The following is a 22,970-nucleotide window of genomic DNA, read 5'->3' on the forward strand; positions in this document are numbered from 1 at the left end:
GAAATGAAAAATACGACACTTTCAAATGTTTAGGACTAATGCTTTCTTCTTTGGTGGTCAGGAGAACAGGATGTTAAAAGGCAGAAACTGGAGCAATGGAATAGGTCTCTTGAATCACAAATCATTAAAAGTCAATAAAGGAACATAATACAATGTTATCTATTTGAATTTCAGAAAAGTCAAAGTAGTAAATAGTCATGAGAATGCAGTTGATCAGGGACTGATTTTAACTGGGAATATATAAAAAAAGGGAAGAGAATTGTATCCACAATACTTTTAATAAGTTCATTGGCATTTATAAGAAAGAGTAACAAGAAGAGAAAATAGTATATTCGAGGCTGTAATGTAATAATTAAGTAAATGGCGGAAGGCATTGAACAGAGATGAGTTCAGCTGACAGAAAAACGAAGAAATACTTTAAATGTGTAGGGATAACAAACTGCTACGAAGGGCAAACTTACAACAGACACCTTTGAGAAACACTGATATTACGATAGACAATTTAAATGAGCTGAACAGTGCAATAGGCAGAAACAGAGCATTACTTAGTTTTTATTTGTGACAGAGCACTTCCATTTTCTTGGGTTGACCTCTGCGACTTTCATAAGCTTTAGTTTGAACTTGTTTGCTTATCAAAAAATTTGCAATTGAATGGATATGTGTCGGTGAATCACCAGCAAACACCATCATTATGTATATTTCCTAATACCAATCAAAAAAAGATAACTGTGTTTTAAAACTTAAGATTCTGCGTAAACTCTTATTTAGGTACATAATAGTGCCACTGTATTTTCAAATTAAGTATATAATATTCCTCTATATTTACTGAGGGTTGCTTAAGACTTACTGTGGAATAGCAACGTTTACTATGTAAATAAATTACAAAAAAGGACAGAAACAACAAAATGTGTATTTGGCGTGGTTTTGTGCATGCTCCCCCCCCCCCCCCCCCCCCGTCCCCCCCCCCCCCTCTCTCTCTCTCTCTCTCTCTCTCTCTCTCTCTCTCTCTCTCTCTCTCTCTCTCTACCACACACACACACACACACACACACACACACACACACACACACACACACACACACAGTGACAGGTAATAAGCTCACAGACACTTTTACGTTGATACAGTAAATAAGTTCAAGCACCATTCAGCTATGAAGCTGTAACTACACAGAGTCTTTGTTTTGGCTTGAACAGCCCAGCACAAAAATTCAAAGAAATATTAATAATTAAAAACAATATAGGCTCTAAATCAGAACAAAAAACTGAAAATAACAGAGATATGTGATGTTAAAATTCTTCTGAAGTGTAACATTTCTTGCTCGTTTAGACTGTACAGTACTAACTAAATCTGTGAAAGATGATTTTAGTGCCATTTCATTTACTGCCAAAACAGAGACATGTTCACAGAATGTTAAGCATGGTATAGACTATTATTTGCTACACTGCAGCTACGTTATTTCACCAAAAATTGAATTTATTTTAGCTTATACTGCTTGTAGTTAAATGGCTGCAGATCATAAAATCACTGAATCCTCTTTTAAGTACTCAAACCCCAATATAAAAAATGAACACTGACCTACACATATTGACAATGTTTCAAAATAGAACATCTAAATATTTAAATATTAGTCTTGATAACTTACCACATATAATCACAACAATGATTACATTAGCACATATTCATACAATGAAACATCTCAAAGCAGCTGCTCTTATTATCGATATTTAGGCATATGAGGTAATCCTGTATTGAAACAAAGTCCTGCATAACACACTTACACCTATCTTGGTCCTTATTGTCAAACACATCACGAATGCATGTAGGTATGGTCATTAACTATTAGATAGACAAGCTACCACAACAGAGAGAGATATGAAGAGTTCACATTTCTTCGTTACTGACTCAGTGTTTATGGTTTTCCTCTGGAATCCATTCAGTTAACTCTGCATTCTGGGTATATCATTAACTTGCACCACACTTTCACAACTGTTGTCACAACTTAAATAGCCTAATACTTCAGTACAAATCTTATCAGCCAAAGAACACAGCTTCCTACATGTATAACACGAATTTCTCTTCAAGCACTTGAAGAGGGCTTTCAATAAAATTTTGTGATTCAGTAGCTTGTGTTATTAAACCTTCCACATTTATTTCTACAGGCTTGTTATTACAAGGCTATTCTTTGTTTAGTAACAATACTTGCTTCAACACCCAATTGATAAGCATTTTAGATAGAATTGTACCACTGCCAGTGACCTTATACTGGTAATGCTGAAGGCCATTCAGCGATGATTAAAAAATTAAGTAAAGCAAATAAGTAACATTTTTCAAAGTATGTGTCCGAAAAACCAGAAAGGTAACTGACAGCTAACTGTTTCATGCTGTTCTAAAATGCCATAGGCCTGAATAGCAGGAAATATGTCTAAAGTTTACAAGATATTACTTTACTGTCTTTTCCCTTCATTTTTGACCTAACTTCAGTTACATATTTCCCGAAGTAATTTAAGATGTTTTAAGCCAAATCTGGCATTATAAGTAAATCATTTGATCAGTTAATAATCAAATTAATCATTTAGAGAAACAAAACAAAATTTTGAGGTGCTCATAAACATTCAATAATTGCACCCAGAATGTACATAACCAATACACCTCTTTAGTGTGATAGTTGTAGCACTACACTGAAAATTAAATCAGTGTAGAAAAGGCATATGATTTGCATCTACCAGGCTGCAGGCAAGAACATACAAAAAACCAAAATATAAATTTAATTTTGCAGTTTTTCTAGGTACTGTCTGAATAGTCTCCAGGCAGCGAAAATGCTTTTCTATGCGAAATGCTGCAGGTAATGTCGTAAGTGGTAGCAGGAACCACATAGAGTATCTAAGACCTAGAGCCACAAATAAAATATATGGGGTAAAAAGGAGAAATGCATACAAAATATGTGAAGCTGTTTGTCCAATCAATATAGCAAGTGTTACAATTCCAGCACGGCTGTCACTTTCCAGATCTCTTGTATTGTTGCTGTGTAAGATAGCTTCTGTGTTTAACGCTAATGGAATTGCATAATAAATCGTTCCCCAGTCGACATGCCCTGTCTGGGACATGAAGGAAAACAACACTGATATAGGTCCAAATATAATGAGTATTATAACGTCACCTAATGCGATGTACTTCAATCCTATTCCACCAGTGTACAGAAATGAACTAGAAAGTCCGCCAAAATACACCAAAGCCAAGTGTTCCATTTTTGCCGGTGAAACTGCTGCCAAGCAAATAAACCCAAGGCAGCCTGCTGCATACAACATTGCACCAAGTGTAACAACTTCATCCTTAGACAAAATATGGTCTACAAGGATACGATCATCACTCTTTCGTCCATCTATACCCTTCACGTAATCGAAGTACGTGTTCACAACATTCCCAGCACCATGCACTGTCACGACTGTAAACAACGTCAGTAATAATATAACCCAACTGAAGTATCCACACTTGTATGATAGTGCACATCCCAATAAGGTAGGCATCAAAGACCCGCTTAAGGACCAAGGCCTTAGTGCCAAAACATACGATGACAGTTTCATAAACTTCGGTTTGGCAGTAACTGTGTGGTTTGCCTCTTGATGGCGAATATTGTTGGTTTCTTCTGTCCCCATATCTTCAAAAATGATGTACCTACAAGTAAAATAAGTGATTAACAATAATGCCTACAAAAATCTCAAGTGTTGCTTTACGTGACCAATAATTTCCATTCAAACTTACGTTCATTTAATAATATCGACAATGGTTTTACAGAATTCTGCCTCTATCCGCGCTCAACATAACCATTGGATAAGGTTAGAATTCGCTTTCGGGAAACTAATACATGACAGTATGCCAATAAAATGATAAATTGCTCACTACCTCAGAAGCTCTATTTTAGAGCGAAATAAAGCTTAGCAGAAATAGGTATTTAGTGTTTCCTGCTATTCCATGACACTCGGCATTTGCCTTCAATTTACAGAACACATTGGTGACGTGTTTGTTTGTAACCTACAACAGCCAACAACAATCTGTGTTTGATCATGAAAAGAAATACGTTTACGTAGTGCTTTAATGACCTCTACAATTGTTTATACAACTGCCTCGATTTTATTTAGGTAAAAATCGCCTATATATTGCAACACTATCTTTGACATATCAAGCATCTATGACGCTAAAGTGAACATCTCGACACGCGTAAGCTCTGACGCATTCTAGAGAAATCGTCAGTACGAACTACGAAGTTTCGATCAGTCGAACAACGAACGAGTTAGTGTGTGTGTGTGTGTGGGCGAGAGAATTTTCCTTCAAGCAAGTGAATTTAGTCAGTTATAGTGTGAAATTTCGGTGCGATGTCGCTTTTTGGATCGCTGATGGGGGATTTTGAAGAGGACCCTTTCTTTGGGTAAGCATAGTTCTGTAGTTTTGCGAAATAAGTGTGAAAATGTTTACATTTTTAATTGTATAGTAACGATATGTTGTTTTGTATTCTGGTGGATTGGAGAGCCCATGCCTATTTCACACAAAGTAAAATACGAATTTGTAAGTTCAAAAGCAGCACTAAACCGCAGAGAGAAGTTTAGAGCAGTATTGTATGTGTGTTATGGTTTTTCAAACTGCGCCATTTTACCTTTCATCGGATCACTAAAAGCGTGGAATTTATGCTCGAAATCAAATCCTCGCTTGATTATTAATTTAAAATTAACTTCATATTTGTGTTTAAAATTTTTTTCAGCAAAAGTGTATGATAACTTAATAATTGCCCTTTTCGTTTAGTGTCTGAAGCATTTATTCTGAAGAAAGGATGTGTAATTTCAAATGTGAGCTTTAAACTTTTGAAAAATGAGATTTTCCAACCGAGCAGGAACTGTCAGGTAATGTTAAATTATGGTTCATTGATTGAGAATAGTAGGGGAAGAAATTACAAAATATATATACCGGTAACTTTGTTACTGGCGTTCCATGACTCTCGGAAACACGTAATCAGTTTCTAAGTGCAGGTAATATCCTGGATCCCAATTGTTTCTTCCGTAAAAGCTACGCCTGCCAGCAATATGACAATTTTTTTAAATTGTGTGGACCTTCATCCTCGTGCATATTGAAGTTTGTGTGATGGGACTATTCTGCCTTGACAAGTGACGCTACCAACATATTTTTTTGAAATTGCCGATTTTTAATTTTGTAAATGAATTTAAGTGACTGTTATACAGGCGGTAACTGCGATGTTTTTGTTGGTATGTTTTGTTTGTGTTTCGTGTATGGTGTTTGTTAACCCTTCCACACCTGAATTTTTGTCGAGATGAAAATTTTTTTACATTGTAATTCTTTTAATTTTTAACGATTTTAAAATTAAAAAATTAAAGTTATATGTACGCATTTTCAAAGTATAGTAAGTCCAGTGGGTCTGTCAACGTTTAACTCATTGCAGAGAAAAAAAATTAGTTAGTGCATACATATGTGAATGCTTTTTACCCACACAATAGAATAAAATTCGTCATTTTTCTAGTCAACAATGTAGTCTATAGGAAATTATGTTCAGTGTCCTTTTTATTTAAATGAAACTAATGGAAACAGTTCTTTTCCTTGGAGAAACAAAGATGTACATTGCATTCTGGGAATTTGCACCTAGTAGGTGCTGCACTGTTTTTATGAAGTGGCAAGTGTTCCTGCTGAATCTCTTCAGGTAGTCTAGTTTATCCTCGTCACCTTTGAACACGAGTATATGGAGGTGTGACAGATGGTTAGCCTTGTTTTATTGGGAGGGTATCCATCCCACTTAACACCAGAAAACTAGCCTGTCTCGTAAAGTTGGTTTGGCACTAGTCCTGTATTCCGTCCAACTCTGTACTACAGCAAAATCCAACAGCATGGAAAATAGCTCTTAGTGTCTGTTCCTTGGATGTCATAAAAATCAGTTGATTAGAGAGGTCAACCCCCTCTCATTCTGTGGCTTTACAATCTGTGTTCAATTTTGCTAGATTCTCCTTTCCTATTAAAGTTTCAACCCAGAACTACTGTGCTGTCAACCCATTTTTTCAGTATTATGACATTTGTGCTGCGTAATTCTTCTGAAAAAGCACATTTCTTCAGTTGCCTCCTTGTGTGGCATTAGAGCAGAATTAGCAAGATAATTTAGGCCTACTGACAGTTCCGGCAGTGCGAATGTTTTCTTGTGTCAGTGCTTTGAAATTTTGTATGAAGTTGTCAAAATATGTTATGTGCTATTTCTCTTTTTATTCTCTGGGTTGACAGAATTACTGTTGATCCTTGTTCAAAGATTCCTGAAACTCAGTTGGCACGTCCTGATGAATAAAACTATAAGCCTGTCCACTGTTATAGTATAACATGTACATTTTCATACCCCCTTGGAGTTATCTTTCACATGCTGGTTTTTTTTTTTTTTTTTTAGCTGTCCTGTAAATGGGATCATTTCCTCAGTTGCTAACTCTTCTGCAACAGGTAACTGTAGACTTCTGTTATGCCCAGCTGTATACATGGGCTGAACTTTATAAAACAAACATGTTGTGAACAAGAAGCAAATTTCTCAGTTGGAAGAATATCTCTGGCCATATCGTCTTAAGAATAATTGCAGTTTCAGTGCTGTGTCCTAATACATTCGAATGGTGGGCAATTTTAGAGTTCCTCTAATTATGTGAAGTTAAACAATGTTTTATTTCTGCAGATGTACTCTGAAGGAAATTGCTTGTCTGTTCAGTTTGTAATGCATATGTGTTCATCATATCAGCTGTGGTGCTGAAGAGGTAATTGGAAATGTACATACTGAATTAAGTTGAAGGTGAGAGTAACTCCTGATCTTCAGTAAGTTGTTCTCAGTCAGAACATGAATCCAGTTTTGAAACTGGGCATTGGCTCCACTTGATGCCCCATTTTTCCAAATAAAATGTTTTTTGTGTAACTAATTTCATTGTTTGTAATTATGACTTTGTTGACCATCACTGTTGTCATTTCTAGCACTCCAGAAAGCAAGGGGATTTCTAGTTTTGCAAGATTCGCAGGAGAGCTTCTGTAAAGTTTGGAAGGTAGAAGACGAGGTACTGGCAGTAGTGAAGCTGTGAGGACGGGGCATGAGTCTTGCTTGGGTTGCGCAGTTGGTAGAGCACGCGAAAGGCAGAGGTCCCAACTTAGTCTTGGTCTGCCACACAGTTTTTAATCTGCCAGGAAGTTTCATATCAACACACACTCCGCTGCAGAGTGAAAATCTCATTCTGGAATATTGAGGATAAGTTTGGGGAAGTGACAGCGCTGTCAAAGGTGAGAAGCCATGCAGCCTTGATTCAGACAGCATCCTCGGCCCAGTCCTGGGCGTTACTCGCTTGTGACTGGCAGGGTGATAGTCCTGTTCCTGTCAGTTCCCATGAAAGTCTCAACATGGTCCAGAGGATTATTTTCCATCGCGACCTCCTCTTGCAGTCTTACAACGAGCTCTTGTGCCTATCTAGAATGGTGGGGTGTTCTTCATCCAGCATGTTTACAGGGGACGCGGACAACAGGGTTGCTACTGGTGCCTTCATCTTGGCCTTTGAGGGTTATTCATTGCCTGAAAAGGTCAAGGTAATGGTTTACCACTGTGATGTTAAACCATACGTCCCTCCCCCTACGTGGTGCTTGAAGCAGTGGAAATTCAGGCACGTCTTCCTGCTGCACTTCCAATGCCACATGTCAAGACTGCGGACATCTACAGCATCCAGACCCTCCCTGTGTGCCTCCTCCCACTTGCATCAACTGCGGAGAGCAGCACTCCCCCTGCTCGCCATATTGCACAGTACTCCAAAAGGAGTGGAAAATCATGGAATACAAGCCCCTGGACTGGTTGAGTTACCAAGAGGTTAAATGCAAATTTGAAAGATTACACCCCGTTCAGAGATGTCCACATACTTTTTAGCTTCATTACCATTGCCATCACAAGTACCAGTCACACCACACTCTGTGCCATGAACAGTGGGGCCTCCAGAATTCACCTGCCCCCTTGGTGGTAGGGCAAAAATCTCCTTCCATTGCTCCCAAAGTACCTACTTTACAAGCAAGTTCCCCCCCCCCCCCTTACCCCCCCCCCCCACCCCTAGCCAGAGAAGCAACAGCCTCCTTACGTGCGGAAGGGTTCCCTTGGGACCCCCTGTCCCAAGGTCTATTAATGCCACAGCAGACACTTACCAGTGGCTAAAGGAGGTGAAAGCTACTGGGTGAAGATCTTCAGGTCTTTCTCTGTGCCTGAAGCTACTTCTGAGACGTCATCCCAGCAAGCCTCAAAAAGAGAAGCGAGAGGGAAAGGAAACAAGGAAGTCTGTTAAGAAAAAGGTCCCTCTGGTGGCCCCAACATGACCACTCCCTACCAATTGTGCACCTGCAGATGAGGTGGAGACCTCAGCGTCCCCTGAGGACATGGATCTCACTGATACCTCATCCACGATAGGAATGGATACAAATACTCAGGTGGTGGCAGCAGGTGACCCTGAGGCGTAACCTGCCTCGTAGCATGCGTCATCCCAGCTTCATGATAACGTCATCCTCCAGTGGAATTGTTGCATTTTTCTCCACCACCTTGCTGAGCTATGGCAGCTGTTAAGCTTTACACCTGCTTTCTGCATTGCCCTGCAGGAAACCTGGTTCCCGGCAATGCAGACATCTGCCCTTTGTGGCTATAGGGGATATTAAAAGAACCGTAGTGACTATTATAGTGTGTCAGGTGGATTTTGTCTCTGTCCTGAACTCATTATACAGTGAACCCGTGCCCCTTCAAACACGTCTTGAAGCTGTGGCTGTCAGGATGAGGATGACATAGGAAATAACTGCCTGCAACGTATATCTTCCTCCAGCTAGTGCATTACCCCTGAATGCATTGGCTGGACTGATTCATCAACTCCCTAAACCTTTCCTACTTTTGGGAGATTTTAATTGGTGGGGTGGCACTGCGCTTACTGGTCAAGGCAGAGATGTCGAAACTTTCCTGTCTCAACTCGGCCTCTTCCTCTTAAATTCTGCGGCCCCCACACATTTCAGTGTGGCTCATGGCACTTAACCCAGCCATTGATGTATCCCTCTGCAGCCCAGAACTTACCCCATCTGTCCACTGGAGAGCCCACGATGGCTTGTGTGGTAGTGACCACTTTCCCATCTTCTTGTCACTCCCCCAGCGCCATTGTCCCGGACGTCTACCAAGGTGGGCTTTAAACAAGGCAGGTCGGGAAGCTTTCACCTTTGTTGTCACCATTGAATCTCCCACACATGGTACCATCGATGTGGCAGTTGAGCCCCTGGCGAAAGTCAGTACCTTGGTGGTTGTCAGAAATTGCTGAGGCCATTAAAGAGTGTCGGCGGGCTCTACAGTGACATGAGTGGCACCCTTCCCTAGAGCACCTAATAGCTTTTAAACTACTCCATGATAAAATGATGGAAACAGGCATGTCGGGAGAGGTACATCTTGACCACTGGGTGCCACCTGTCACCTTTCCAAGTCTGGACGAATATCAGACGTGTTTGTGGTACCACACTCAGACAGGTGTTACTGGCATTAGCATCAATGGTGTGTTGTCTACCAATGCAAATGCAATTGCCAAGCACTTAGCTAAGCACAATGCTTGAGCCTCTGTGTCAGAGAATTATCCCCCAGCATTTTGCACCCTCAAGTGGATGGAAGGGAAAGCCCTCTCGTTCACTGAACGTCACAGTGAACCCTATAATTCTCCATTTACAGAATGGGACCACCTCAACGTCCTTGCACATTGCCCCGACACGGCTCCTGGGCCTCATCTGATCCACAGCCAGATGATTAAACAGCTATCATCTGACTCGTGGTGTATAAAACCCAGGACATCTGGGAGAAAACCAGGAATTTTTTGGATTTCCAGGAATTGTTCATTGTTCTAGTTTTCAGTTAAATTTTTGTAATTTTGGCAGGTAAGAATCGCTACTCTAACAAAGGATATTACTGTATCCCACTACTGCAGAATAATACTGCAACAATAAAACGTGAACGAGAAAAAAAATGAAAATGAAACATAAATTGTAAAGGAAATTTGCCGTATACAACAAAAAAACACAGTGCTCATACAAGCATTTGTCAACATCAAAATGTGTCAAAGGCTTTAGGAAGACTGTGCATGCTTCATAACAACAAATTGCCTCCAATGAGTGTGACATCACAACTGTTTACATTAGATTCGTTTTGCCAGTTACAAGCGGGCCCATGCGCATGCACAGTTGAGTGGCATATGAGTAGTACCTTCTCCCATTTCTGGCTACAGAAATGTGGCTGTTGGCTGTGTGTAAGCAGTCACAGCAAGCAGCTAGATGCAACTGGGAAAAATTTTACTGCCTCACCCAAGCTGCCAGATTCACGCATGCACAGCGGGCCCGGATCTATGAGGGATTTGGGGGGGGGGGGGGGGGCATGAAATTCATTAAGAGGCAAAAAAAACCTTGTTTCACAAAGCACCTAGCATTCAGCGCACATTGGTCTATCGATTACTCATATGATTTTTATGCGCATCCCTGTTGGTTTTTGAACCCACTCTGTACGTTGATTTCTGAATGAATCATAAGCTGCACAGAGTAGCAGACTCGTCACGGTTCGCGTGGCTACCCCCATCTCAGGGTCGAATCCTTCCTCGGGCATGGGTGTATGTGTTGTCCTTAGCTGAAGTTAAAGTTAAGTTAGGTAGTGTGTAAGCCTAGGGACCGATGACATCAGCAGTTTGGTCCCATGGTAAAAAAAAAAAGTTTCTTTTGAATGCATGCATAGTGTACGTGATGTCTGTCAGGGGAATCCTCGTCGCATCTCGAAATAAACTTTCCTGCAGGCAAAAGGGAACCGATCTATACGAGTGAACGCCAATTGCTGTCTGATTATGTTTTTTGGGTTTGCGAATGATCAGCATTGTTATACAGGGTGATGCAAAAAGAATACCACAACTTTAAAAATGTGTATTTAATGAAAGAAACATAATATAACCTTCTGTTATACATCATTACAAAGAGTATTTAAAAAGGTTTTTTTTTCACTCAAAAACAAGTTCAGAGATGTTCAATATGGCCCCCTCCAGACACACGAGCAATATCAACCCAATACTCCAACTCGTTCCACACTCTCTGTAGCATATCAGGCGTAACAGTTTGGATAGCTGCTGTTATTTCTCGTTTCAAATCATCAATGGTGGCTGGGAGAGGTGGCCGAAACACCATATCCTTAACATACCCCCATAAGGAAAATATCGCAGGGGGTAAGATCAGGGCTTCTTGGAGGCCAGTGATGACGTGCTCTGTCACGGGCTGCCTGGCGGCCGATCCATCGCCTCGGGTAGTTGACGTTCAGGCAGTTACGGACAGATAAGTGCCAATGTGGTGGCGCTCCAACCTGCTGAAATATGAATTGTTGTGCTTCTTGTTCGAGCTGAGGGAACAGCCAATTCTCTAACATCTCCAGATACTGTAGTCCAGTTACAGTAGCACCTTCGGAGAAAAAGGGACCAAAAACTTTATTGGCTGAAATGGCGAACAAATGTACAACTAAATGAAACTTTATAGCTCCCTTAATTCGCCGACAGATAGTGCTTAGCTCTGCCTTTTGTCGTTGCAGAGTTTTAAATTCCTAAAGTTATTCTTTTTGAATCACCCTGTAATTAGGCCTACTAGGGAAAACCATAGATTCAGTCTAGCAGAGTAGAAATAAACAACTAACAGGAATAACAGATAAGAAAGGTTATGTATTATCTTCTCGGTGTATCCAGGAAAATGAAATTTTGTCAAATTTTTGGCCAGATCGCAACACTACTAAGGACCAGTTGTACAGTCCCCATCTAGCGACCACTTAAGTTCTATTCTGGAAGTAGTGCAGAAAATGGTTTGTATGAACATAACACCTAACTGGATAACCAAACCGGTGATTCTGGTAGGGTTAGTGAAGTTGAAGTTGACTGGCGAATAAGTTTTGACAAAGGCAGGAATAGTTCCAGAATTAGTCATGACAAGATTGCTCGTTAGAATGAGGAAGGAAGAGAAACAGGGACATCACACAAATTAGGGAAGAATATGTTGATTCCAAATTTATATAAAAATCTCGTACTACTACTTTTCAATCTCATGCTCTAGAAACTGTAGTGTATGAACGAAATGTGAAACTACTTTCTAACATAAAGCTTTTTCCTTTTAGTAGGCCTAACAGGCATTTTATGTTGGTCTTCGTAAATTATATTCTGTTGTTTCATAAAAATGACCATTTGTGCCAAAACAGTCTCGTTTATTTGGTGTGTGTTACAGTTTCTGCAGTGTTAGAAAGGCCTATTTTGTTTTATATAGCAGACAGTGACAAAATAGAAACCACACCAGTCTTGGGTACTATTCGGATTAACAGCTTACTCAGTATTAGACAGCGATATTTCGATTTTTCATGTAGCTAAACATTGGATGAACTTTGATGAGCTAATAGATTCTGTCGCAGAAAGGAAAGCACGTCATGTAAAGTTGTAGCAACATTAGAGAGAAAACAATGCTAGGAGCTAAGGATTGAAGAAATGTGTACTGTATTGCTTGTCTCTTGTCTTTACTGGTTTTATGTATCCTATATTTAAATTTTATGTAAAGTTATAAGCTAAAGGCAATAAAGAGTGCAAATTTTCTGAAGAGTTCTTGTTCTCCCGATTACAAATAATTCCATCCAGTATTAATTGCGAGTTGCTTGTTTTCTAGAGGGGCGGGATGTCAAACTGGGCGAGTGGGAGCAGGAGAGGCACCACAGGACATTTTAATTTCCACTGTCCTGAATATAGTTTGATGGCATCCAGTACAAAATACACACATTTAAATTCCACGGAGCAAAATACAGTGACGTGCGATAGAAGAATGCTGTGTGAAGAGGGGTGGCACTGCACTCTGGCACACTTAAGACCAAATAACGTCTTACATTTCCTCGAACATATGTTTTATGTATCAGAAAAATTCGATTTTTTCAATTTTTTACGTTGTATCTCAAACACTCAAAGGAGGGAGGGGGGGTGGGGGCGCCAGTATCTTAGTATTGCCCTGGTTGGGAAATATTGTAGATCAGAGGCTGATGCACAAAGCAGTCTGATTTATAGTGGGGAAGTGTGTAGTCTCCATGTGACCCATGTTTACATGTAGTGATTTTCCTGTTTCCTCTTCGTTTACTGCTCTCACAGCAAATGAAAACAAAATGGATTTCTGTGGCCGTGAGCTATGAAGTGAATTAAAATACATTCACATAATTACGGAAGGGTAATATACGTTATTAGTTTAAGATTTTATTTTATTTCCACTTTTCTGACAGCCATGCATTAATCGCCTTTGCCTTGTAGAACAATGAAGCTATTTTTGTCGGTTTGCTAAAGAAACTTGGTTTTTTATTAATCTTTTATGCTGAGACACCCAGTATGTTTGAAACAGTGTTTAGTTCCGCACTATTGGCTAATTTCAAGTGCACATTTTCATCTTCTAGCACATATGGCATTATGCCATAATAATCAAAAAATGAGTTAATACAGTACTGGCACTCCAAGAAAATTTACATCCTGAAACCCACACTAAAAAGCTTAATATCAGGTAGAGGCCTACTTCATTGGGAACTTGGACATACGAATGAGCTCTTTAAGTGTGCACTTTAAATGTGCCATTTTAGTATGGTTCACGAAATTCCGATGCCCTTGGCGTATCCTCTGATGTCTTTTTCTTTTATGACATAATGTAAGATCATTTAATGTCTTACATGAACACGGGCTTCCTGCGTCTTAGCAGCTGCCAAAGCGCGGTGGCACCCATTATCTGGCGCTCTCTGACTACTGAAACAAACCTATTTCTAACAGGTCGCGGAAAAATATTGCGAACGGTGGTTTGAAAAGCATTACTTTCAAAGTAAATTTCCTTTTATGCAAGTTGAACTATGTACGAGAATGTTGGATGAATTTCTTAAATCAGTGTTTGATGACGAGCCATTTAGAAGTATTTAGAGCCCAGAAGATGAGACATTCATGTCGCTGTTATGAGCATATTGATGTTGTGCTACGGGAAGCTCTCTCTCCTGTGTGGTAGCTAATTTATCTGCGGAAAACTTAGAGGACAAGTCACTGGACTCTGCTAAAAATTTTACTGGCACATTTGTGTGATATATCTTAGTGTAACACACGCACAAAATATCAACATTATATGTGATAGCTTAGCTTCTCTTGCAGCTTATTAACCTTAGAGACCAATATTGTATGTGAAAGCTTTGCTTTTCTTGTAGCAACACTATGTATATTAATTTTTCGTGTATCCGCGCTACTTAACAGTGATGTTGCTATTAGCTGACTACATCAGGTGTACTATGGTCTGAATAACCGCTGACATTGGCTGGCAGGATCACGTGACATGAGCTATGACTGGCTTACAAAAGCACATCACAATCTTGCTTACAATGGTACAGAAAGTAACATGCGGTGTTTGGTAGAATTCGAATTTATACTACCGTAATACGAAAATATGCTGGGTACATGTTACTGCACATCAAAAATCTTTCCAAAAGGAGTTTTCTTCCCTGAGTTTAGTTTTCTAAAGTGCCGGGAAATTCTACGCCGATGTATAAAAACATAACCATTCAAAGGATTGATAAGTGGGAGGGAAAATATACTGTCACTTAGTAACATGGTAAAAGTATGTTTTCATCTGGGAGAAAGTGTATTTTTAACCAGGAAATCCGGGAAAAATTTGGGAATTTTTTTCCTTGTCCACATATACACCCTGTTACTATAAACGACATGTCCTCATCATCTTTAACCAGATCTGGCGTGATGACGTCTTTCCATCGCAATGGCGGGAGAGCACCACCATTCCAGTGCTCAAATCCGGTAAAAACCTATTTGATGTGGATAGCTATCAGCCCATCAGCCTCACCAACGTTCTTTCTAAGCTGCTGGAACATATGGTGTGTCAGCAGTTGGGTTGGGTCCTGGAGTCACGTGGCCTACTGGCTCCATGTCAGGGTGGCTTAACGCCAGGGTCGCTCTACCACTGATAACCCTGTGTCCCTCGAGTCTGCCATCCGAACAGCCTTTTCCAGATGCGAACACCTGGTTGCTGTCTTTAATGACTTACGTAAAGCTTAAGATACGACCTGGTGACATTATATCCTTGCCACATTGTATGAGCGGGGTCTCTGGGGCCTGCTCATGACTTTTATCCAAAACTTCCTGTCACTCCGTTATTTCCATGTCCAAGTTGGTGCCTCCCATAGTTCCATCCATATCCAGGAGAATGGAGTCCTGCAGGGCTCTGTATTGAATCTCTCTCTACTTTTAGTGGCCATTAACAGTCTAGCAGCAGCTGTTGGGCCCTCCGTCTCACCCTCTCTGTATGCAGATGACTTCTGCATTTCGTACTGCTGCTCCAGTACTGGTGTTTCTGAGTGCCACCTACAGGGAGCCATCCACAAGGCGCAGTCGTGGGCTCTAGCCCACGGTTTCCATTTTCAGCCGCAAAGTCGTGTGTCACGCACTTCTGTTGGCGTCGTACCGTTCATCCCGACCCAGAACTTTACCTTCATGATGATCCACTCACTGTAGTGGAGACATATTGATTCTTAGGACTGGTTTTCGATGCTTGATGCTCCTTCCTCATCTTCGTCATCTTAATCAGAAGTGCTGGGAGCACCTCAACGCCCTCCATTGCCTGAGCAACACCAATTGGGGTGCAGATCGCTCTATGCTGTTGCAGCTCTACAGAGTCCTTGTCCAATCTCAAATTGACTATGGTAGTGTGGTTTATGGTTGGGCAGTGCCTGAAGTGTTGCATTTACTTGACCCTGTGCACCACTGAGGGGTTCGACTAGCGACAGGAGCTTTTAGGAAGAGTCCAGTGACCAGAGTATTGGTGGAGGCTGGGGTCCATCCATTGCAGATCAGTCGTGCACAACTGCTCGCCAGTTACACTGCACACATTCGTAGTTGTCCTGAGAATCTGAATTACTGTCTCCTTTACCCGCCTGCGGCGATCCATCGCCCACATCGGTGGCCCAGGTCGGGGCTAACGGTCGCGGTTCGCGTGCGGTCCCTTCTCTCCGAACTGGAGTCCTTCCCTATACCACCCCTACTTGCCATCAGTTCACGTACACCTCCATGGTGTACTCCTTAGCCGCAACTTCATCTGGACCTTTGCATGACCCTAAGGACTCAGTTAACCCCGCCGCTCTCAGATGTCGCTTCCTCTCGTTCCTTGACTTTTTCCGTGGCTCAGACGTGGTTTACACCGATGGCTGATGGTCACGTAGATCTTGCGTATGTTCATGGAGGACATATTTAACAGCACTCCTTGCATATGGTTGCAGTGTTTTCACAGTAGAGCTATCGGCAATATCTCATTCTCTGGCGTCTCATTTCTCCTGTGTACTTGCTCATTGAGCAGCCTACAAGCTATCAACCAGTGCTACCCTCTCCATCCTCTGGTGGCATCCATCCAAGAGTCCATCTGTGCCCTGGAATGATCCCATCGTTTTTTGGTGTTTGTGTGGACCCCAGGACATGTCGGAATCCCAGGCAACGAACTTGCCAACAGGCTGGCCAAACAGGTGACGCGGGAACTGCTTCTGGAGATGGGCATATTCGAAGCTGACCTGCATTCTTACACCGCAGGGTTTTCAGGCTTTGGGAGACGGAATGGCATAACAGTATGCACAATAAGCTGCCCGTTATTAAGGAGATGATGACTGCATGGAAGTCATCCCTGTCATCTGACAGGGAATCAATAGTCGTCTGCCGGCTCCGCATTGTCCATACATGGCTAACACATGGTTAACTACTCTGTCGTGAGGACCCACCTCTGTGTCGCTGTGGCTCCCAAATAAGTCGTCCACCTCTCTGGACTGCCCACTTATAGCCACTCTTCGGCAAACTTTCCCAGCTCCCTGCCTTCAGTGTTGTGCGATGATGCCTCAGCAGCAGCTTTAGTTTTACATTTTATCCATAAGAGTGCGTTTTATACTTCTATGTAGGTTTTAGCACATGTCCTTTGTCTCTCTGTGTCCTCCACCCTAGTGCTTTTAAGGTGGAAGTTTAAATCTGTTGCTCGGCCAGCCGCTGTAATCTGCTTTCTTGCTTCACCATCTTCTGTTTCTAGCGTCTCTATTTTCTTGTCCTCGTTTGTTCCTTTTTAGTGTTCATTGCCTTTCCTTCGTTCTTGTGGTTTTTCCATTCTTTCTGTTTTGTGTGTTGTCTTGACCGTTTTATTCTCACACAAGTGGCATTGTTTTATTAGGAACAAGGAACCAATGACCTCGTGGTTGGGTCCCTTCCCCCATCTTTTAAACCAACCAACCAAAATCCCTGAGTTCCGTGGAGTGCCCCATTCTGCTCTGTGTCTAATGACTACTGATGTTGCTGATGTGGAGTACTTGGCAGTAGGTGACAGTGCAATGCATTTAATATGAAAACTGTGTGTATTTGGGGGTGTCCAGACACTTTTGAACACATAGTGTAGAAAAAGCTTATATTGCAAAAAGTGTTTCATTAATTTTTTCAAATTTTATGCTAATTACTCAGCTAGGGCTGTTGATAAAGTTTATTACAAGATAATCAAACAATGGAAAATCCTGGATGGAATGTAACAATATTATGAGTAGGAAAGTTGCTACTCACCCTGCTGAGTCAGATAGGTACAACAAAAAGAATCTCACAATTAAAGCTTTCGGCCATTAAGAACTTTGTGAACAATACTACACACACTCACCACAAGAGACGGCAGTCTCAGGCAATTGAAACAACACTGCTAGCAGCAGCACCAGTGCATGATGGGAGTAGTGACTAGGTGGGGGAAAAGAGGCGGCTGGGGTGAGGAGGGGGGAAGGATAGTATGGGGGGGGGGGGGTGTACAGTGCAGTGCTGCAGGTTAGACAGAGGCAGGGGAGAGGTGGGAAGGAAGACAGGGAAAGTAGTGGAAAAGGAGAGAAATAAAAAGGTGGTGGTGGTGGTGGTGGTGGTGGTGGTGGTGGTGGTGGTGGTGAGGAACAGGGAAGGGGCTGGATGGGTAAGGACAGTGACTAACGAAGGTTGAGACCAGGGGGGAGGTTACGGGAATGTAGGATGTATTGCAGGGAAAGTTCCCACCTGCGCAATTCAGATAAGCTGGTTGTGGGAAGGAGCCACTGGCACAGGCTGTGAAGCAGTCATTGAAATAAAGGATATCATGTTTGGCAGTGTGTTCAGCAACGGGGTGGTCCACTTGTTTCTTCGCCACAGTTTGTCAGTGGCCATTCATGCGGAAAGACAGCTTATTGTTTGTCATGCCTACATAGAATGCAGCACAGTGGTTGCAACTTAGCTTGTAGTCCACATGACTGGTTTTACAGGTAGCCCTTTTCGTTTGATGGGATAGGTGATGTTAGTGGGTGGTGGTGGTGGTGGTGGTGGTGGTGGTGGTGGTGGGAGGAGAATGTATGCGACAGGTTTTGCATCTAGGTCTATTACAGGGGTATGAGCCATGAGCCTAAGGGATTGGGAGCAGGGGTTGCGTAAGGATGAACAAGTATATTGTGTAGGTCTGGTGGATGACAGAATACCACTGTGGGAGGGGTGGGAAGAATAGTTGGCAGAACATTTCTCATCTCCGGGTACGAAGAGAGGTAATTGAAACGCTGGCAGAAAATGTCCAGTCCTGGGTGGTACTGAGTTCAGAGGAGAATGCTCTTTTGTGGCTGGACAATTGGACTTTGGGAGGTGGTAGGAGACTGGAGAGATAAGGCACGGGAGATTGGTTTTTGAACGGGATTGGGACGATAACACGGTCAGTGAAGGCTTAAGTGAGACCCCTTGGTATATTTAGATGGGGACTGCTCGTCACTGCAGATGCAATGACCATGGGTGGCTAGGCTCTATGGAAGGAACTTCTTGGTATGGAACAGGTGACAGCAGTTGAAGTGGAGGTATTGCTGATGGTTAGTGGGTTTGGTGTGGACAGAGGTACTGATGTAGCAGTCTTGTCAACATCTAGGAAAATGGCTTGTCATGTTAAGTAGGACCAGGTAAAGCAAATGGGGCAGAAGTTGTTGAAGTTCTGGAGGAATGCGGATACATTGTCCTCACCTTCGATCCAGAGAGCAAAGATGTCATCAATGAATGTGAAACGGGTGAGAGGTTTAAGATTCTGGGTTTTAAGGAAGTATTCCTCTAGGTGGCCCATGAATAGGTTGGCATAGGAAATGCGGGTGCCCATAGCTCTACCACGTATTTTTTCGTAGATAACGCCTTCAAAAGAGAAGTAACTGTGGGTGAGGATATAGTTTGTCATGGCAACTAGGAGGGAGGTTGTTGGTTTGGGATCTGTCAGGTGTTGGGAAAGGTAGTGTCCAATAGCGGTAAGGCCATGGGCATTAGGGCTGTTAGGTTACAGGGAAGTGGCATCAATAGTGACGAGCAGGGCACCATGTGGTAAAGGGACAGGAACTGTGGAGAGTTGATGGAGGAAATCGTTGGTGTCTTTTATATAGGAGGGTAGGTTCCGAATAATAGATTGAAGGTGTTGGTTTACAAAAGCAGAGATTCTCTCATTGGGTACACAGTAACTGGCCACAGTGGGGTGTCCTGGGTGGTTAGGTTTATGGACTTAGGAAGCATGTTGAAGGTAGGAGTGTGGTGAGTGGTGGGGATGAGTAGAGAGGTGGACTCCAGGAGAGGTTCTGGAATGGGCCTAAGGATTTGAGTAGTGACTGGAGATCCTGCTGGATTATTAGAATGGGGTCACTGAGGCATGATTTGGAAGTGGAAGTACCTGGCAGCTGGTGGAAGCCTTCCGCCATGTAATACTTGCAGTTCAAGAAAACAGTTGTGCAGCCTTTGTCCACAGGTAGGATTATAAATCAGGATCAGCTTCTAGATGATGGACTGTTGTTCTTTCTGTGGATGTAAGGTTAGTTAGCATGTTGAGGGATTTGGGGAATGGTGAGGCAAGGTTTGAGGTTAAGAAATTCTGGGAAGTTAACGGGGTGGTTTGGGGGCAGTGGGGATCGGTCGCGGTTGGCTGGAGGAGTGAACTGAGTTAGGCAGGGTTCAGTACTGGTTTTAGGTTGAGCCTGACTAGTAGGGTTGGTGGTAAAAAAGTGTTTCCACTGTAGGGACCGCGAGGGGATATCGTCTTAAACAAGTCCAGCATGACTGAATTTGGGAGTGGGGCAAAAGGTGAGGCTTTTTTAAAGGACTGATATTTATGGGGGGCTAAGGCTTCTGGAGGAAAGGTTCGTGACTGTTTTGGGTCTGTTTAGCTTCTGGTTTCCTTGTGGTACTGAGAGGCAGTTTTGGAGGGTGGGGTAAATATAGTAGGTCTGTGAGACAGGGTTTTTCATCTATGAGAGGATGTGGGGAGGGGGGGGGGGGATGTTTGGAGGTTGTTGAAGATGTGGTGGACAGTGGTACTCAAAGGCAGGAGTAGGAAGTGAGCAGCATGGAGAGCTTTTTGAGGTGGCATTGTTCATGTTGCTCTAGTTTCTGCAGGGCAAGAGTTTCAATGTGTGTTATAGGTTCCAGGAATTTGGGATTGCATAGCAGGAGAATTTTGCAGATGGAGAGAAGGTACTGCAACTTAAATTTTTTGTATTACCATCAAATTATGTAGACTCTTGTAATGGACTAAGTGGGGTTGAAAAGTGCCTTTCGATGTAAGCTGTTGTAGAAACAATGCATGTAGGTTAGTTTTCAATAAAATAGAAATGTTGAACATATTTTAGTTTTTGAAAATTTGGTTTTTAATATTCAGTAAAGCACTTTAATACCACAAATAGAAACTAAAACATAAGTGTGCTTCTTTTGTAGTGATAGTGTTGATAGTGTTCACAATATTTTTCTGAGGAATGGCTTCTCATCTAAAAAATTACAAACATTATCTTGACAATATGCTTGCTACATGATCATGTAATCTAGGTGAAACACACTGTTACTTCATTCTCTCTTCAATATTTATTTATCCCCATTCTGAGGCTTAGTAGTTTTCCACATTGTACTTCTTTTCTTGCTTAATCTTGTTCAGAGATGATACTTAGGATCTATTTGTTACTCTGCTAAAGGTGTAGCCTTGTTTTCCAGAAGGCAAGAAACACTTTGAAGATTCATCAGAAAATTAGTTGGGGTTAGTTCAGAGTTTCATGTCAATGACTGTTTCAGCTACCCTGGGTTCAGGAGAATGGGACAGCAGCTGCTCGATGAAATGTAAGATTATCATACCAGCAGCTGTTATATTGATATTGTTTTATTAGGCAACCAGTTATGTTCCAATCACGTTATCTTCAGGCCTGTCGCTTGAATGACAATAAGTACCAGTTGTGAATGTGTAAGACAAGGCAACCAATACTTGTACCTAGATCCATAGCTGTCCAAACTTAATGAGTGTGTGTGCTGACATGTATGTAGAGTTCTCATGCTCATGAAGTTCAGATAGTTGCAGAAGTAGAAAAGAGTATTGGTGCCTAGTCTTATACATTCATGAGTGGTACTTAGTGTGATAGAAGCCTGAAGATGACATGATTGGAACGTAGTAACTGGTAGCCTAATAAAGCAATATCAGTATAATGGCTGCTGGTATATTCTTACATACTACCTATTTCTTCAAATGAATCCTTTTACAGGCTTAAAAATTTTAATTGGTTTTTAGTGAGCAAATATTTTCTCATCTTTTCCCCAATCTTTTTGTTTCACCCACTTCGGCATAAACTGTTTGGATTCAGTGTTTGTGAAATTTTATGAAGCTTCTATTCTAGTCGATCAGCAGGTAAATGGAGTGTCTGTGAATGGGAAATTAGCGAAGTCACATGCCCTGGACATTCTCTTTTAACTAGAAGACAAAAAGTGATGGAAAAATATGCATCCACATTCTATTTAGGCTACTCTCCATCTTAACGGAACAAATTTTTTACATCCGACTTCTGTATTTCTAAGTGAACAAAAGAATGGTATGAGAACGACGAGGAAAGTTCAGAAGCTGGGAAGTACTCCAGGTGGAACTGCGCAAGTATTTCGGCGACACACAACAGAAGTGCAAGGCTGAAGACAAAGTGCAGGGCACAGCGTCCAGGAGAAACAGCATCCTACATTCAAGGTGTCTTGGAGCTGTGTAAAATATTGGATCCAGTGCCCTCGAAGTAGTAAAATACGAGGCGTGTTTTTAAGTAAGTACCGTTTTGAAATTAAAAGAAGGCGTGCTAAAATATCTGAATAATTTTATTTTTACATGAAAGCCTGTACCTTAATCTACGCACTGACGCCATCACAGTCTGGTTCTTCATTGTTTATGTTGTGTACTGAGTGTTCAAGATGCCTCCGACAATCGTGAGTCCCGCTGTCTGTGAAGTATGGGCTGCTAAAAGATTTATTAGTGCTAAGGGCCTGAAAGTGATTGATATTCATGAGATCTGTACAGTTTACAGAGAAAACATTGAGTGATGGAATGGTAAGAAATTGGGTGAGAGCATTTAAAGATGGCCGCACAAGTGTGCATGATGAACAATGGAGTGGGTGTCCCTCGGTCATTAATGAAAGTTTGGTGCAGGAAGTGGACAATAAGGTAAGAGAAAACAGATGCTTTACTATTTCCTCCTTGCGGGATGACTTTCCTAATGTTTCTCGTAGTGTTTTGTATGGCGTTGTGACGGAGCACTTGAATTACCGAAAATTTTGCGGACGTTGGGTACCGAAAATGTTGACGGATGTGCAGAAAACCAAACATTTAGACAGTGCATTGGCTTTCCTTGAGCAGTACCACAACGACGGTGATGATTTCTTGAGCCAAATTGCTACGGGCGATGAAACATGGGTGGCCTAAGTCACACTAGAATCAAAGCAACAGCCCATGGGAGTTGAGCAAGGGCATAGTTTTGCTGCAAGACAATGCCCATCCACATGTGGCGAATCACACCAAAGATCTCATCACACCTTTTCGAAGGGAAACTCCAGATCATCCTCTGTACAGCCCC

General features: G+C 41.9%; 2 protein-coding genes across 4 annotated transcripts in view; one reads left to right on the forward strand and one right to left on the reverse strand.

The window, feature by feature from the left end:
* Window positions 1-993: 993 nt before the first annotated feature.
* Window positions 994-4,218, reverse strand: LOC124775013 (ubiA prenyltransferase domain-containing protein 1 homolog). Its single transcript, XM_047249772.1, has 2 exons — window positions 3,761-4,218; window positions 994-3,673 (listed from the first exon to the last, which is right to left on the reverse strand). The coding sequence occupies exon 2, from the start codon at window positions 3,652-3,654 to the stop codon at window positions 2,692-2,694; it is 963 nt and encodes a 320-aa protein (XP_047105728.1). The 5' UTR covers window positions 3,655-3,673; window positions 3,761-4,218; the 3' UTR covers window positions 994-2,691.
* A 21-nt stretch (window positions 4,219-4,239) lies between these two features.
* The window catches only part of LOC124775014 (myeloid leukemia factor), a 129,233-nt gene continuing 110,502 nt past the window's right edge, over window positions 4,240-22,970 (forward strand). For all 3 annotated transcript variants that reach the window (XM_047249773.1, XM_047249774.1, XM_047249775.1), the window contains exon 1: window positions 4,240-4,424. In XM_047249773.1, coding sequence (XP_047105729.1) covers window positions 4,372-4,424 — 53 coding nt within the window. In that variant the 5' untranslated portion in view covers window positions 4,240-4,371. The remainder of the gene's footprint in view (window positions 4,425-22,970) is intronic.

This window comes from Schistocerca piceifrons, chromosome 2, assembly GCF_021461385.2.
Source record: "Schistocerca piceifrons isolate TAMUIC-IGC-003096 chromosome 2, iqSchPice1.1, whole genome shotgun sequence".
NCBI classification, from domain to species: domain Eukaryota; kingdom Metazoa; phylum Arthropoda; class Insecta; order Orthoptera; family Acrididae; genus Schistocerca; species Schistocerca piceifrons.